Source organism: Saccopteryx leptura, chromosome 5 (assembly GCF_036850995.1).
Source record: "Saccopteryx leptura isolate mSacLep1 chromosome 5, mSacLep1_pri_phased_curated, whole genome shotgun sequence".
Lineage (NCBI taxonomy): Eukaryota > Metazoa > Chordata > Mammalia > Chiroptera > Emballonuridae > Saccopteryx > Saccopteryx leptura.
The window spans coordinates 85,893,578-85,906,760 of record NC_089507.1 but is presented as its reverse complement, the minus strand read 5'-3'; the positions used below and the strand labels follow the sequence as shown (position 1 = coordinate 85,906,760).

Here is a 13,183-nt window from a genome sequence, read left to right as displayed (position 1 = left end):
CTTATATGTGAACTCTAAGAAACCAAAACAAACAAAATGAAACATTAAAAGACTCATAGAAATAGTGAACAAAGCCCTGGCTGGTTGGCTCAGCGGTAGAGCGTCGGCCTAGCGTGCAGAGGACCCGGGTTCGATTCCCGGCCAGGGCACACAGGAGAAGCGCCCATTTGCTTCTCCACCCCTCCGCCGTGCTTTCCTCTCTGTCTCTCTCTTCCCTTCCCGCAGCCAAGGCTCCATTGGAGCAAAGATGGCCCGGGCGCTGGGGATGGCTCTGTGGCCTCTGCCTCAGGCGCTAAAGTGGCTCTGGTCGCAACATGGTGATGCCCAGGATGGGCAGAGCATCGCCCCCTGGTGGGCAGAGCGTCGCCCCATGGTGGGCGTGCCGGGTGGATCCCGGTCGGGCGCATGCGGGAGTCTGTCTGACTGTCTCTCCCTGTTTCCAGCTTCAGAAAAATGAAAAAAAAAAAGAAATAGTGAACAAAGTGATGATTATCAGAGGGGAGTGAGGTGGGGAAATGAGTGAAAAAGGTGAAGGACAATAAGAGGTACACACTTCTAATTATAAAATAAATAAGTCAAAGTGATATAATGTACAATACAGGGAATATAGTCAATAGTATTGTAATAATTTTATGATGTCCTTGTTTGGAAGTAAAATTTCCTATTGTCAAACCTATCACTTTTTTCTTTTTTCTTTTGGATTCAGTATTTTATTTGGGAAGGATTTCTTTACTCAAGATTGTAAGATTATAATCATTATAATATCTTCTATATTATCATCTAATACTTTGGCAGGTTTTGTCTGTTTCTACATTTACTTTTTAATTCATCTGAAATTTATTTTTGTGAATGTTGTGAGATAAGAATGTATTTGTGTTTATATATATGTATTCATAGATATACATATATACATACATAAAATAAATTCATATAATATAAATGTATATAAATTGGATAGCCAATTTTTGCCAAATTATTTATTGACTGACCATTAATTATTCAGTGACCTTTTTTTTTGTTTATCAATAGTATATCAGTTTTTTGTTTTTTAGGTTTTATTTTTTTAGCAAGCAAGAGAGAGGGACAGATAGGCTAGAAGAGATAGAGATGAGAAGCATCGATTCTTCATTGCAGCATCTTAGTTGTTCATTGATTGTTTTCTCATATGTGCCTTGATCGGGGAGCTCCAGCAGAATGAGTGAGCCCTTGCTCAAGCCAGCAACCTTGGGCTCAAGCCAGAAACCTTGGGCTTCAAGCCAATGACCATAGGGTCATGTCAATGATCCCACGCTTAAGCTGGCAACCCCGCACTCAAGCTGCTGATCTTGGGGTTTCAAACATGGGTCCTCAGCATCCCAGTTCAATGTTCTATCCACACTGCCACTGCCTGGTCAGTCTATCCAGTGACCTTTAAATGCTTTTTTTCACATGACCTAAAGCCTCAAATATGTCTAAGTTCATTTCTGAAATCTAATCCTATTTATTTATTCCTGTAGATACTCTACTTTAAATCTATTTAAAATCATAAGACATCGGTTTTTTGTTGTTGTTTTTTGTTTGTTTGTATTTTTCCGAAGTTGGAAATGGGGAGGCAGTCAGACAGACTCCCGCATGCGCCCAACCGGGATCCACCCAGCATGCCCACCAGGGGGCGATGCTCTGCCCATCTGGGGCATTGCTCTGTTGCAACCAGAGCCATTCTAGTGCCTGAGGCAGAGGCCATGAGCCATCCTCAGCACCCAGGCCAACCCTGCTCCAATGGAGCCTTGGCTGCAGGAGGGGAAGAGAGAGACAGAGAGGAAGGAGAGGGGGAGGGGTGGAGAAGCAGATGAGCGCCTCTTCTGTGTGCCCTGGCCGGGAATCAAACCCGGGACTCCTGCACGCCAGGCTGACGCTCTGCCACTGAGCCAACCGGCCAGGGCCATAAGACATAGTTTTATGTCTCAAAATCTACTATAGAATATTTTCTCTCATTGAACTTATTTTAAAGTATTTCTTGGCTGTTCCTGCCTGTATTCTTAGATAATATCTAGATCTCTATCCAAAAATTATACTGGCATTTTGTTTAGTAATTCAAATCATAATTATAAAAGAAGTTAAATGGTTAATAATAAATTATAATTAGATAAATAAAATGAAAACAACTAGAATTCTCTTTTTATATGATAAAGGAAATCACAAAGTAAAAAATAGACTTAAAAGTTAAAAGTAACAAATAGGATAATATGCTTATAATAAACAAGGAAGAGTAATACTGGGTTTTTTTCTTTGTTTTTCCCTCTTTTAAACTTCAGTTTTATAAATTGCAATCAGAAAACTGAGACATGGTCCTGGCCAGGTAGCTTGGTTGCTTAGATATCATCCTGAAGCTCAGAGGTTGCCAGTTCAATCCTGGTCAGGACACATGCAGGAATACATCAATATACCTCTTTCTCACTCTCTCTCCCGTTTCTTCTTTCCTCTCTTTCTAAAATCAATAAATTAAAATAAAATAAAATAAAATAAAAAAGTAGCCTGACCAGGTACTGGTGCAGTGAATATAGCAGCAGACTAGGATGCAAAGGACCCAGTTTGGAAACCCTAAGGTCACCAGCTTGAGCTTGGGCTCCTCTAGCTTGAGCTAGGGTTCACCAGCTTGAGTGTGGGTTGCTAGTTTGAGTATAGACACGACCCTATGGTCACTGGCTTGAGCCCAAGGTCACTGACTTAAAGTCCAAGGTCGCTGGCTTGAGCCCAAGGTCGTTGGCTTGAGCAAGGGGTCTTTGGCTCAGCTGGAGCCCCTCAGTCAAGGCACATAAGAGAAAACAATCAATGAACAACTAAGGTGCTGCAACAAAGAATTGATGCTTCTCATCCTTCTTCCTTCCTGTCTGTCTGTCTCTTATCTGTCCCTCTCTCTGTCTCTCTTGCAAAAAAATCTTAAGAATAATTAATTAATTTAAAAAAACATAAAAGGAATAGTTGTAAAGATAGTTTATACCCCAAACAAAGGGTATCAAAGTTTTATGTAACTTTTTTTAAAAAGATAAACCTGAATTATGCTAAAATCTCTTCATACAGATTCCTGTAGAAGATCCAGAGCACTATTATGTCCACAGGACCTTTGCTGTAACCACATCACTGGGAGATAGTAATGGGAATGATTCATTCCCAGACAGGGAAGCTGGGCAGACAACCAAATAAGAATCTATGTTTTTTGGTTTGGTTTTAAGGAAAAAATAAATTTGAAGTCTTCAAAATGGGTCCTTTGGAAACAGCCTGACAGATTAACTAGAGCTTTTTTCCTAGTTGATTAAGACTGTCAGGAGTCACTTCATGGGATTTGGTTCCAGGATGATCGTTAGTAGAGACTGTTTTCCCAACACCCATTTGGGAGTGTGTTCTTTTGGAGATGTTGTAGTCCAGTCTCTGCTCTGTTACCTTGCAAACAAAAGCTAGACCTCTTGCTGAACCATCAGAATATGTCTGGACCTCCAAAGACCTTACCTGTTCCATGACACCTTACCAAGTATTTTTATTTTATGGCTTTGTAGATTCTTTTAGCCAAACTCTACCTAAGTGTTTGAGTAAAAGAATTAACCAACTCAATTAATTTTTATTGTTTTGACATTTATCCTACAAATAAAATATTTTCATTTTATGTGTTTAAGTAGACATTAAATTTCTGAAATGCCATTATTTTCATGTGCCACAATAACTAAAAATGTATTACTCTTTTCTACAGATTGGAGTAAAAAAAATTACTTCAACTGCATGGAATTTTCTTCAACCCCTTCTTTTTGGTTTGGTTGGAATGGAAGTATCTGTTACATCTCTTGAAGCAAATACTCTTGGTAAGAATGATTACAGGCACAAAATATCTGAGTTGAAAATATTTAAGAAAATTATGAATAATTATTTTTATTTACAGTATATCTTTGAATGCTGCAAGGACCTTCTTCAGAAACTCATGTTGAGACCGTAACATACAGTTGCTCTTCTTTACCCTGTATGCGCTTTGTTACCAAAGATAACCCTGTCTTCCCTGAGTTTCCTTAAGAAATGGAGATGAGAATTCTATTCTAAGGGGAAATATTAGATACCATCAGCACCTTTTGAATACTTTCATTTATAATAAAAGTTCAGCTTATTAGCTCAGAATTAAATAAATATAATGTATCTTACTTTTCATGGTACCTCCACCATCAGATAATCTCTTGGACTTTTACATAAAGGCCTCAATAGTATTCGTATTTTTTATGATTATTATTTTTACTTAAAAAATAAAGATGCCTGACCGGTAGTGGCACAGTGAATAGAGCATCAATCTAGAATGCTAAGGTCTCTGGTTCAAAACTCTGAGGTTGCTGGCTTGAGTGCAGGCTTATCTGGCTTGAGTGCAGACTCGCCAGCTTGAGTGCATGGTCACCAGCCTAAGCGTGGAATCATAAACATGATCCCATAGTTGCTGGCTTAAGCCCAAAGGTAGGTGACTGGAAGCCCAAGGTCACTGGCTTGAGCAAGGGGTCACTGGTTTGGTTGGAGCCCCCCCCCCGCCCCCTGATCAAAGTTCATATGAGAAGCAATCAATGAAAAACTAAAGTGATACAACTATGAGTTGATGCTTCTCATCTCTCTTCCTTCCTGTCTAAATAATAAATAAATAAATAGGAAATAGCCTTAAAATATTTTCGACATTTTTACAAATCACATCTCCAGATGTAAAGAACACCTTCTTCCAAGTGTTTTGTCATTTATGTTTGCTTTTCTCTGTTATAGGCATTTGTGTTGCTACCTTGAGTTTGGCATTACTGGTTCGAATTTCTTTTACATTTTTATTGATGAGTTTTGCTGGTTTTAATGTTAAGGAGAAAATATTTATTGCTCTATCATGGATGCCCAAAGCTACAGTCCAGGTAAATACATATTAAGTCATTCTAATCATTTTAATATACTTTTTTAAAATTCTAAATGATTTGTCCAGATTAACTGATCATAACTACTCATTAAAATTAATGTAATCTTTTAAAAATGTTTTAAAATCAATTCTTCTGAAATAGAAAAGTGTAATTTTAATGATAAATATTTTAACTTATGAAAGCATTTTTTTCTATTTTCCCAAAATAGAAGAGTATATCTGAAAATTAGAATTTTTGCATTTTGCTAAATATTGTGGAGCTAAGTGTTATGATTTAAAAGTGGAGACACATTGATTCTTTTTAAAATATATCTTTTTCACCCCTGCCATCCACTCTAACACACATGAATGTAAATATATCATTATTAATTGCACATTTATTTTGTATGACTATTTGATTACCTACTAAATCTTTCCAGTAGATCACACAGAAAGATAGGAACCATGTCTGGGTTCTTTTGTTTTTTTTCCCATTGTTTATCCCTACCATTTACTACAGTGCCTGGGATGCAAGAAGTTCACAATAAATAATCATTGCCTACTGAACAAGAATGAATGAATGAATGAATGATGTAGTTTTATCCTCTACTTCAATGATAGCTCCTCCTACTAAAAATAGTATTACTACTTTCATTATACTTTTTCACCTGACAGCATGTTTTGATTCCCTGAGATTCTTTTCTCCATTGTTATTCCAAAATAAAAGCTTGTGAGTTTCCATGCAACAAAATTCTCTATGTGTCATAGTTAGAAAGCAGTTCTGTGGAGCCAGACTGCCTGTTTTGAATACCAAGTTACATGCCTATAACCTTAGGCAAGTTAGTTCATAATTTCTCAGTGCCCAGTTTGTAGATTCCAAACTCCTTGTCAGTTTTACTATATCACACTATCTCCAAAGTAGAAAGAACAAGGAGATGATCAACAAAATCCTAGTGAATCATAAGAAACCTTTGTATTTTGCATTGTCTTGTTGCAGCCAAGAACCAAGTGCTACTTGGTAATGGCATATACGCAAAACCCTGGTTCAGTTAACACTTGAGGTTCTGAGAGTAACATGAACACTCAAAAGTATATATTTTTAAAATATTTTTTTATTTATTGATTTCAGAGAGAGAGGAATATATATATAGAGAGAGAGACAGACAGAAACATTGATCTGCTTCTGTATGTGCCCTGACCACAACCCTTATGTGTTGGGACAATACTCTAACCAACCAAGCTATCCAGCCAGGGTAAAAGTATATATATTCAAACAGGAATAGCTGAACTCTGGCTAGGTAGTTCAGTTGGTTAGATCATCCAGCTGTACTAAGGTTGCAAGTTCGAATCCCAGTCAGGTAATATATAAGAATCAACTAATGAATGCATAAGAAAGTGGAATGACAAACTGATGTTTCTCTCTCTACCTGCTCCCTCGTTCCTCTCTCTCTCTCTCTCTAAAATCAATCAGTAATATTTTTTTCTTGAATTTGGAGACAGGAGAGTGTGTGAGAGAGAAGAAGAAAGGGGGATATGGGGAGAAGCAGGAAGCCAAAAACATTTTTTTAAATAAATAAACAAGGAAAAGCTGAGATGACAAAAATGCAAAATCAGCACCAAAATGTCTGCATGCTGATTTGTATTTCACTCTTCCTCCAAATATATTTGATAGGAAGATCATAGAATTAATGAATAATTCATTAAAATCCCTCAGCACTTTAAGTTTTGCCTCTTTTCTAATAGCCTAGTGAAGCTGCTCTCAATCTTTTTTTATCATTCATGGTACACATAAACTAATTACTAAATTCTGTGGCACTCCAAAAAATATTATATATGTTTCACCCATCAGACAAAAATATAGGTATAATTTTGATTCATTCACACTGGATGGCAGTTGTGTTGGTAGCTGTCATTTTTTTTTTACTTGACAATCTAAGGGAAAAGAGGTCAGTGCCTCTGACTAAATCGTCAGGTATTGCATTTTTAAAAAATTTGTGGGGCACACTGGTTGAAAATCACTGGTCTAACACTAGGTTTTATTTTAACAGAGCCATTTGCTTTTTATTATATGTTAACTTTAACAGTTTTCATTATGCTTCATCTTCACCCACCCCAACCCAAATGCAGGCTGTATTAGGTCCTTTGGCTCTAGAAAGAGCAAGAATTAGCAGCGCACCCCACTTGGAACCATATTCGAAGGATGTGATGACAGTAGCATTTTTAGCCATCTTGATCACAGCTCCAAATGGAGCTTTAATTATTGACCTACTGGGGCCCAAATTACTTACACGCCATGATCCGAGCAACATAAATTTGGAATTGCCAAGATTAGAACTTCATTAAAAGTTCATTTGTCATCACCTGCCTGCTGCTTTTAATGAATTATCTATTACATGAGAGAAAAATTAAAAGGTACAAATATGTGAAGACTACAAAGAACCAAGAGTTTAATAAATATGTGATTTGACGACAGTTTTTCTATAAATTTTCTATTGCAAGGTTAATTTAATAAAAACAATATAAAACAGGATGTCCTCTTAGTATTTGCATATTTCAAGAACAAAATAAATCTGTAGGAAAGTTTAAAATAATCCCTCAGGCTGAATTGCTTTCTTAACACAAACTAAGTATCTTTCTCAGTTCCCTTTTGCTCAAATAACCCTCTGAACTTCAGTGACCTCATTGTCCACATCATTATTCTTTTCCTGTCCTCTCACCAACAGTTCCCTAACCGTTCTAATCTATGTCAGCTCGTCTATCTCAAGTTTTCTTTTTCTTTCACTGACAACATATTACTGAAAAGTCTGTTAATATGAACTCCCATCAAATAATCGTTGGGTATGTACTGTCCTCAAGGAGGGAGTGTAATTTGGACTGCATGGTTTCTTTTTTCCTGAGGGCAATTACTATAGAGAAACTAGGTTTTGAGCCCTCAAAAGGGAATACTTGAAGGTGGCAGAGGAAGGAGTGCCTTAATGCTACATATACCACAGAATACATTGCTGTCAACCCCTTCTGCTATTTGGATCTATCTATTGCTTCATATAATTTCACTGCATCTAGGGAAAGCTCCCCCAGGATTCGAGCTGGTTTCTTTTGCTGGGGAAATTTATGAAAGAACATTAGTGAAATGAACTACAGCCCCTTAGCTCTGCAACTGGTGTTACTCCCTCAACTGATCATCTCCCTCCTCTACTATCCACATGCTTTCTGTTCTGTGTTCCTTTCGCCCCCAACTAACAACTCTGCTGGACTTGGTCAATTACCTGGTGGAGGGACAGGCTGAAATCATCATCCTTGAGGTCTCTGAGCTCAGGTCACCATTCCTCCTCAATTGTAGCTTACTACACTGTCTACTTAAACCATGCCAACAAAACTGGACATCGGTTACCTAGAGATCCTCCAGTGGATCAGTTGGATGGATGCCAAACACATTCCTATCTGCTTCCATTTTGTACTGGAATTGAATTGCAACTATCTATCTTTTTTATCATTATTCTTACCTCTATAATTTTGCCTTCTAAGTGAAATTTTTACTGTCATTTAACTTGGCTTTATTTATTTGGAGGATATGTTCTTAGGTATCTACACCTTTAGGATCTCTGTATCCTCTTAATGAATTTTTACTTTTATTATTGTTGTGTAAAGGGGTGAGTTTTAACATGTCCGGACTGATAAAAGAAAAAAAAATATGGCATGAGGTGGCACTAGCACACAAGCTTGACAGGTCTGCACATTGAGGAAGGCCCTAACGCCCTGGTCAGCAAACTGTGGCTCGCGAGCCACACGCAGCTCTTTGGCCCCTTGAGTGTGGCCTTCCACATAATACCACGTGCGGGCACTATCTCAATAAGGAATGTACCTACCTATATAGTTTAAGTTTTAAAAATTTGGCTCTCAAAAGAAATTTCAGTCGTTGTACTGTTGGTATTTGGCTCTGTTGACTAGTGAGTTTGCAGACCACTGCCTAACCACTTGATAGCATCAGAGGCTTAAGGCCATGGGAGGAGGGCAAGAGAACTCCTAGGTAGAGAGGCATGAGAAAGGGGGTTTTGTTCAGGGAGCTCATGTATGATGGCACCCAGCAGCATGGCAGACAGTCTCTGGGTCAGAGAATTCCAAAGGGCAGCAGCAGTTAGAATCTCTATAGCCCAAGGCTCATTTTAAATGTGGCAAGCAGATTTTGGACATAGTTACCACAAATTTGTAAAGTAGGAAAGTTCTAAATGGCTAAAAATCTGCTATGTTTAAAACAATTGGACATGTGAAGTTTTGGTTTGCTGCCAGCAGGCTTTTGAGCTAATGGGTCTCAATCTCCTGTGAATAAACAACTCAAGGGCCAATTGACAAAGCTGTGTTTGCCTTATGTACTAACATGTAGTGATTCTCTTTAACCATTGTTTGGCTCACTATTTTTATTATACTCATTTCTTTTAGATTTATTTTTATTGGTATTATTTTGGTGAAGTTTCAGTTTATTATAGTCTACTATCTTACTACATATTATTCAAACTGCTGTAATAGAAACTTAATTCTTTGCTCCCACTTAACTAAGACTGCACTTGGTAAGGTCATCAATGACCTTCATGTTATCAAATCCAAATAATGTTTTAAATTTTCTTATTTTCTATCACATGTTTAATTTATATAGTTTCCAAATGAGGTGACGTACATGGGACTTAGTATTTTGCTTTCTTTTTGGTTTTCTTCCTCTCTCCTCTCTTCTTCCATCCAAATGCCCATCTTTACTTCACTTACCCTCCCCAAACAAATGTCATCTTCATTAAAGTATATAACTGCCACTTGTCTCTGTGTTCATAAGACTGTATGCAAACATACATGCATGCGTATATCCACACATACACACAGATGATCCCAACATGCCATAGCACACCTTGTTTTTTTCACTACTGCATAGAAATACTGAGTCAACTAGTATGGCTCTAATTTCTATTTCCCACTGAGATTAATGTTATGACATATATTCATAAATATAGATTTCTATAGGATTTCTGTGACAAAGAATATATTTTTCCCAAAATGTTACCAAATTGTTTTCTAAAAAGACTGTAACAATCCTTATTTCTTACTACTGGAGATGAAAAAAGGGGTTTGTAATAAATATCACCAAAAGTAACTTTACAGGATAATCTGATCATAAATCTTTAACCAAGCAGACCACAGTGGATAGTCTGGCCGCAGGCCAAAAACTCTTTGCCTTAAGCAAGCCCTGTCTGTTGTTTTTGTGCGTCTAGGTTAAACCTTTTAAATGGCTTTTTATTTTTTTAGATTTTTTAAAAATTGAATTTTTTAAGGTGACACTGATTTGCAAAACCATACAGGTTTCAAGTGTACAACTCAATAAAACATCATTTGCACACTGCATCGTGCATCCATCACTCCAAACAAAGTCGTTTTCCAGCCCCGTTTCCCCCCTTCACCCACCTCCACATACCCTACCCCCTTCCCTCTGGCTATTGCTACATTGTCATGTGTCTCTGTGTTCTGTATGTTTTCTGACTAATCCCTTCACCTTCTTTCTTCGAGTCCCACAACCATCCTCCCCCCGACAACTGTCCGTCTATGCTGTTTCTATTTTCTTTCTCACTTTATTTTGTTCATTAGATTCCACATATAAGTGAGATCATATGGTACTTGTTGTTCTCTGACTGGCTTATTTCACTTAGCATAATACTCTCCAGGTCCATTCATGCTGTCGCAAAAGGTAAGATTTTCTTTTTTTTTCTGAAGGGAGAAGCAGGGAGGCAGAGAGACTGACTCCCGCATGCACCTGACCAGGATCCACCCAGCATGCCCTCCAGGGGATGATGCTCTGCCCATCTGGGGCGTTGGTCTGTTGCAACAGAAGCCATTCTAGTGTCTGAGGCAGAGGCCATGGAGCCATCCTCAGCACCCAGGCCAATTTTGCTCCAATGGAGCCTTGGCTGCAGGAAGGGAAGAGAGAGATAGAGAGAAAGTAGAGGGGGAAAGGTGAAGAAGCAAATGGGCGCTTCTCTTGTGTGCCCTGGCTGAAAATCAAACCTGGGACTTCCACACGCCGGGCCAACGCTCTACTGCTGAGCTAGCCAGCCAGGGCCCATTTTCTTCTTCTTTTTTTTTTTTACAGATGTGTAGTATTCCATTATGAAACGCTTCTTTTTCAGGGCCATCTGAAGCAAAACTATTCTCAAGAGAGCACATAATCTTGCTAATTATCTTGTAATCCTTCTCTGCCTTATCTCCACATTTATGCAATCTTCCTTACATTCCCTCTTTAATCCTATATACATAAAAGAATCTGCAAAACTCATTTTCCAGAGCATTTAACATCTTGCTTCCCAGTATTTTCAATTTGAGTCAATACTCATAAAAATTCACTACAGGTTTAGACATTTCTTAATGTTCGCACTGACCATCCATGGTAATATTATCATTGTGTTATATAATATATATTAGTATGGTATAGGTATTAACTGTCTGTAACCCACATTGCAATTTCCTCCACATTTATTACGTATTATTAATATTTGACTTTCTCTTGTTACCTGTTACTTTTTACCACATGGATTTTTCTTGACTTTAGTCTCCTATTTTTCTCTACCCCTTCCCATCTCTCACTCTCTCTTTAAAATGATTTAAAATTTTTAGAAATCATGGTGTCACATCAAAGCTTCTAGTGCAAGTTGGAATTCCAATTTTGTTTTCTCTTTGAATTGAAACACCAATTTGTTATTTTTAACATTTCATCTATCTCTAGAATCTCAATGCTTTTTTATCTTGCTTATTCTTATTTAATGCAATTATTTTTTCTTAATCAACTTGATTCCAATGGCTTCTTAGTGTGGCTTGATATGTGGTGGGCAAGGTTCTTCTCAATAGTCTTTTCAGTAGAATTTTATGAGTATGTTTCTATATGAATCTTAGATTATCTTAAAATATTTTTATTCTAATGTAAATTTCATTGAATTTCTATATTTTGAGACTTTACAATATTTTTTTCATGCATTTAAATCTCAATTGCTTTTTGTAATACTTTGTTTTTTTTCCTTATGGGTCTTGTACATTTCTTTGTAAATTTATTTTACCACTATTATTACTATTATATTTCTCTTTGCTATTGTAAATGAAATATTTTTCTACTAGCATTTCAAAGTGCTTATTGCTATTAAAACTTGTATAGTCATCATTTCCAAGTATCTTACTAAAATTGTTTTTCCTAATCTCCATTGTTTACTAGGTATATAATATGAACAAAAAGTTTTCTATTTTTCTATATTTGTACTGATTATTTCATTTTTTAACCTTGTCAGTCACTGGATCCTTCATGATGTTATGACAGTAACCATTCTTGATAGTTTCTGATTTTAATTGAAAAAGTTTGTTTTTAACTGAAAAAATTTTATTTTAAACACTTGTAAACTTTTTATAATCTTCATTGCAGTTTCCTTTAACTTCTATTTTACTCAGAAATGACTATTATGAATGATTATTGAATCTTAGCAATAGACACCTTTTAGCATCTTTTGACATATTTTATCTTCTTTTATTAACTTATGTGATTATTTTGATAGATTTACTGAGATCAAAACACTTGAATTCCTGGAAGCCTATCCTTTTCCATCATGTATTAGCCTTTTCTTGTTTAAAGTGCTATATTTTTATTTTGTATTTTCATCCATATGTATAAGTGACATTGGTTTATAGGATTATGGTGGTGTTGTTTTTTGTTTTTTTTTTTGTCATGTTTGTCAGCTTTTTACACTGTTATTCCAGCCAAATGAAATAAATTGGGGAGTTTCTCCCCTTCAAAAAATTTGAGATTTAAAAAATATTGGAATTCTTTCTTGTAACCCTAGTATTTTTTATTTATTTTTATTTGAGAGACAGAGACAGAGAGGAAGGGGGAGAGATGAGAAGCATCAACCCATAGATGTGGCACTTTAATACGTGCACTCCAGCTGAAACAGTGACCCTTTGCTCAAGTAGTGACCTTGAGCTTCAAGCCAGTGACCATGGGGTCATGTCTATAAACCCATGCTCAAGCTAGATGAGCCTGCACTCAAGCTGGTGACCTCGAGGCTTGAACCTAGGACCTCAGCATTCCAGGTCAACATTTTATTCACTGCGCTACCACCGGTCACGCTTAGAGTCTCAGGCATCTGGTATTCCCAGGCGGTCTCCTATCCGAGTACTAACCAGGCCCAATCCTGCTTAGCTTTCACCATCAGCGATCAGGCGCGTTCAGGGTGATATAGCTGAAACATATATATTTCTTAATTGTATTTATTGATTTTAGAGAGAGAGAGA

At 37.0% G+C, this 13,183-nt stretch overlaps 1 protein-coding gene across 2 annotated transcripts in view; it reads left to right on the top strand.

The window, feature by feature from the left end:
• SLC9B1 (solute carrier family 9 member B1) overlaps positions 1-10,996 on the top strand; it is an 89,290-nt gene extending 78,294 nt beyond the window's left edge. Inside the window, exons 9-11 of one of the 2 annotated variants that reach the window (XM_066383899.1) lie at positions 3,725-3,833; positions 4,759-4,895; positions 10,628-10,996. In XM_066383899.1, the coding sequence (XP_066239996.1) occupies positions 3,725-3,833; positions 4,759-4,895; positions 10,628-10,654 (273 nt within the window). In that variant the 3' untranslated portion in view covers positions 10,655-10,996. Of the gene's footprint in view, positions 1-3,724; positions 3,834-4,758; positions 4,896-7,003; positions 7,220-10,627 lie in introns of those variants that run through there. The other variant, XM_066383898.1, reaches the window with a different exon arrangement.
• Positions 10,997-13,183: the final 2,187 nt, after the last annotated feature.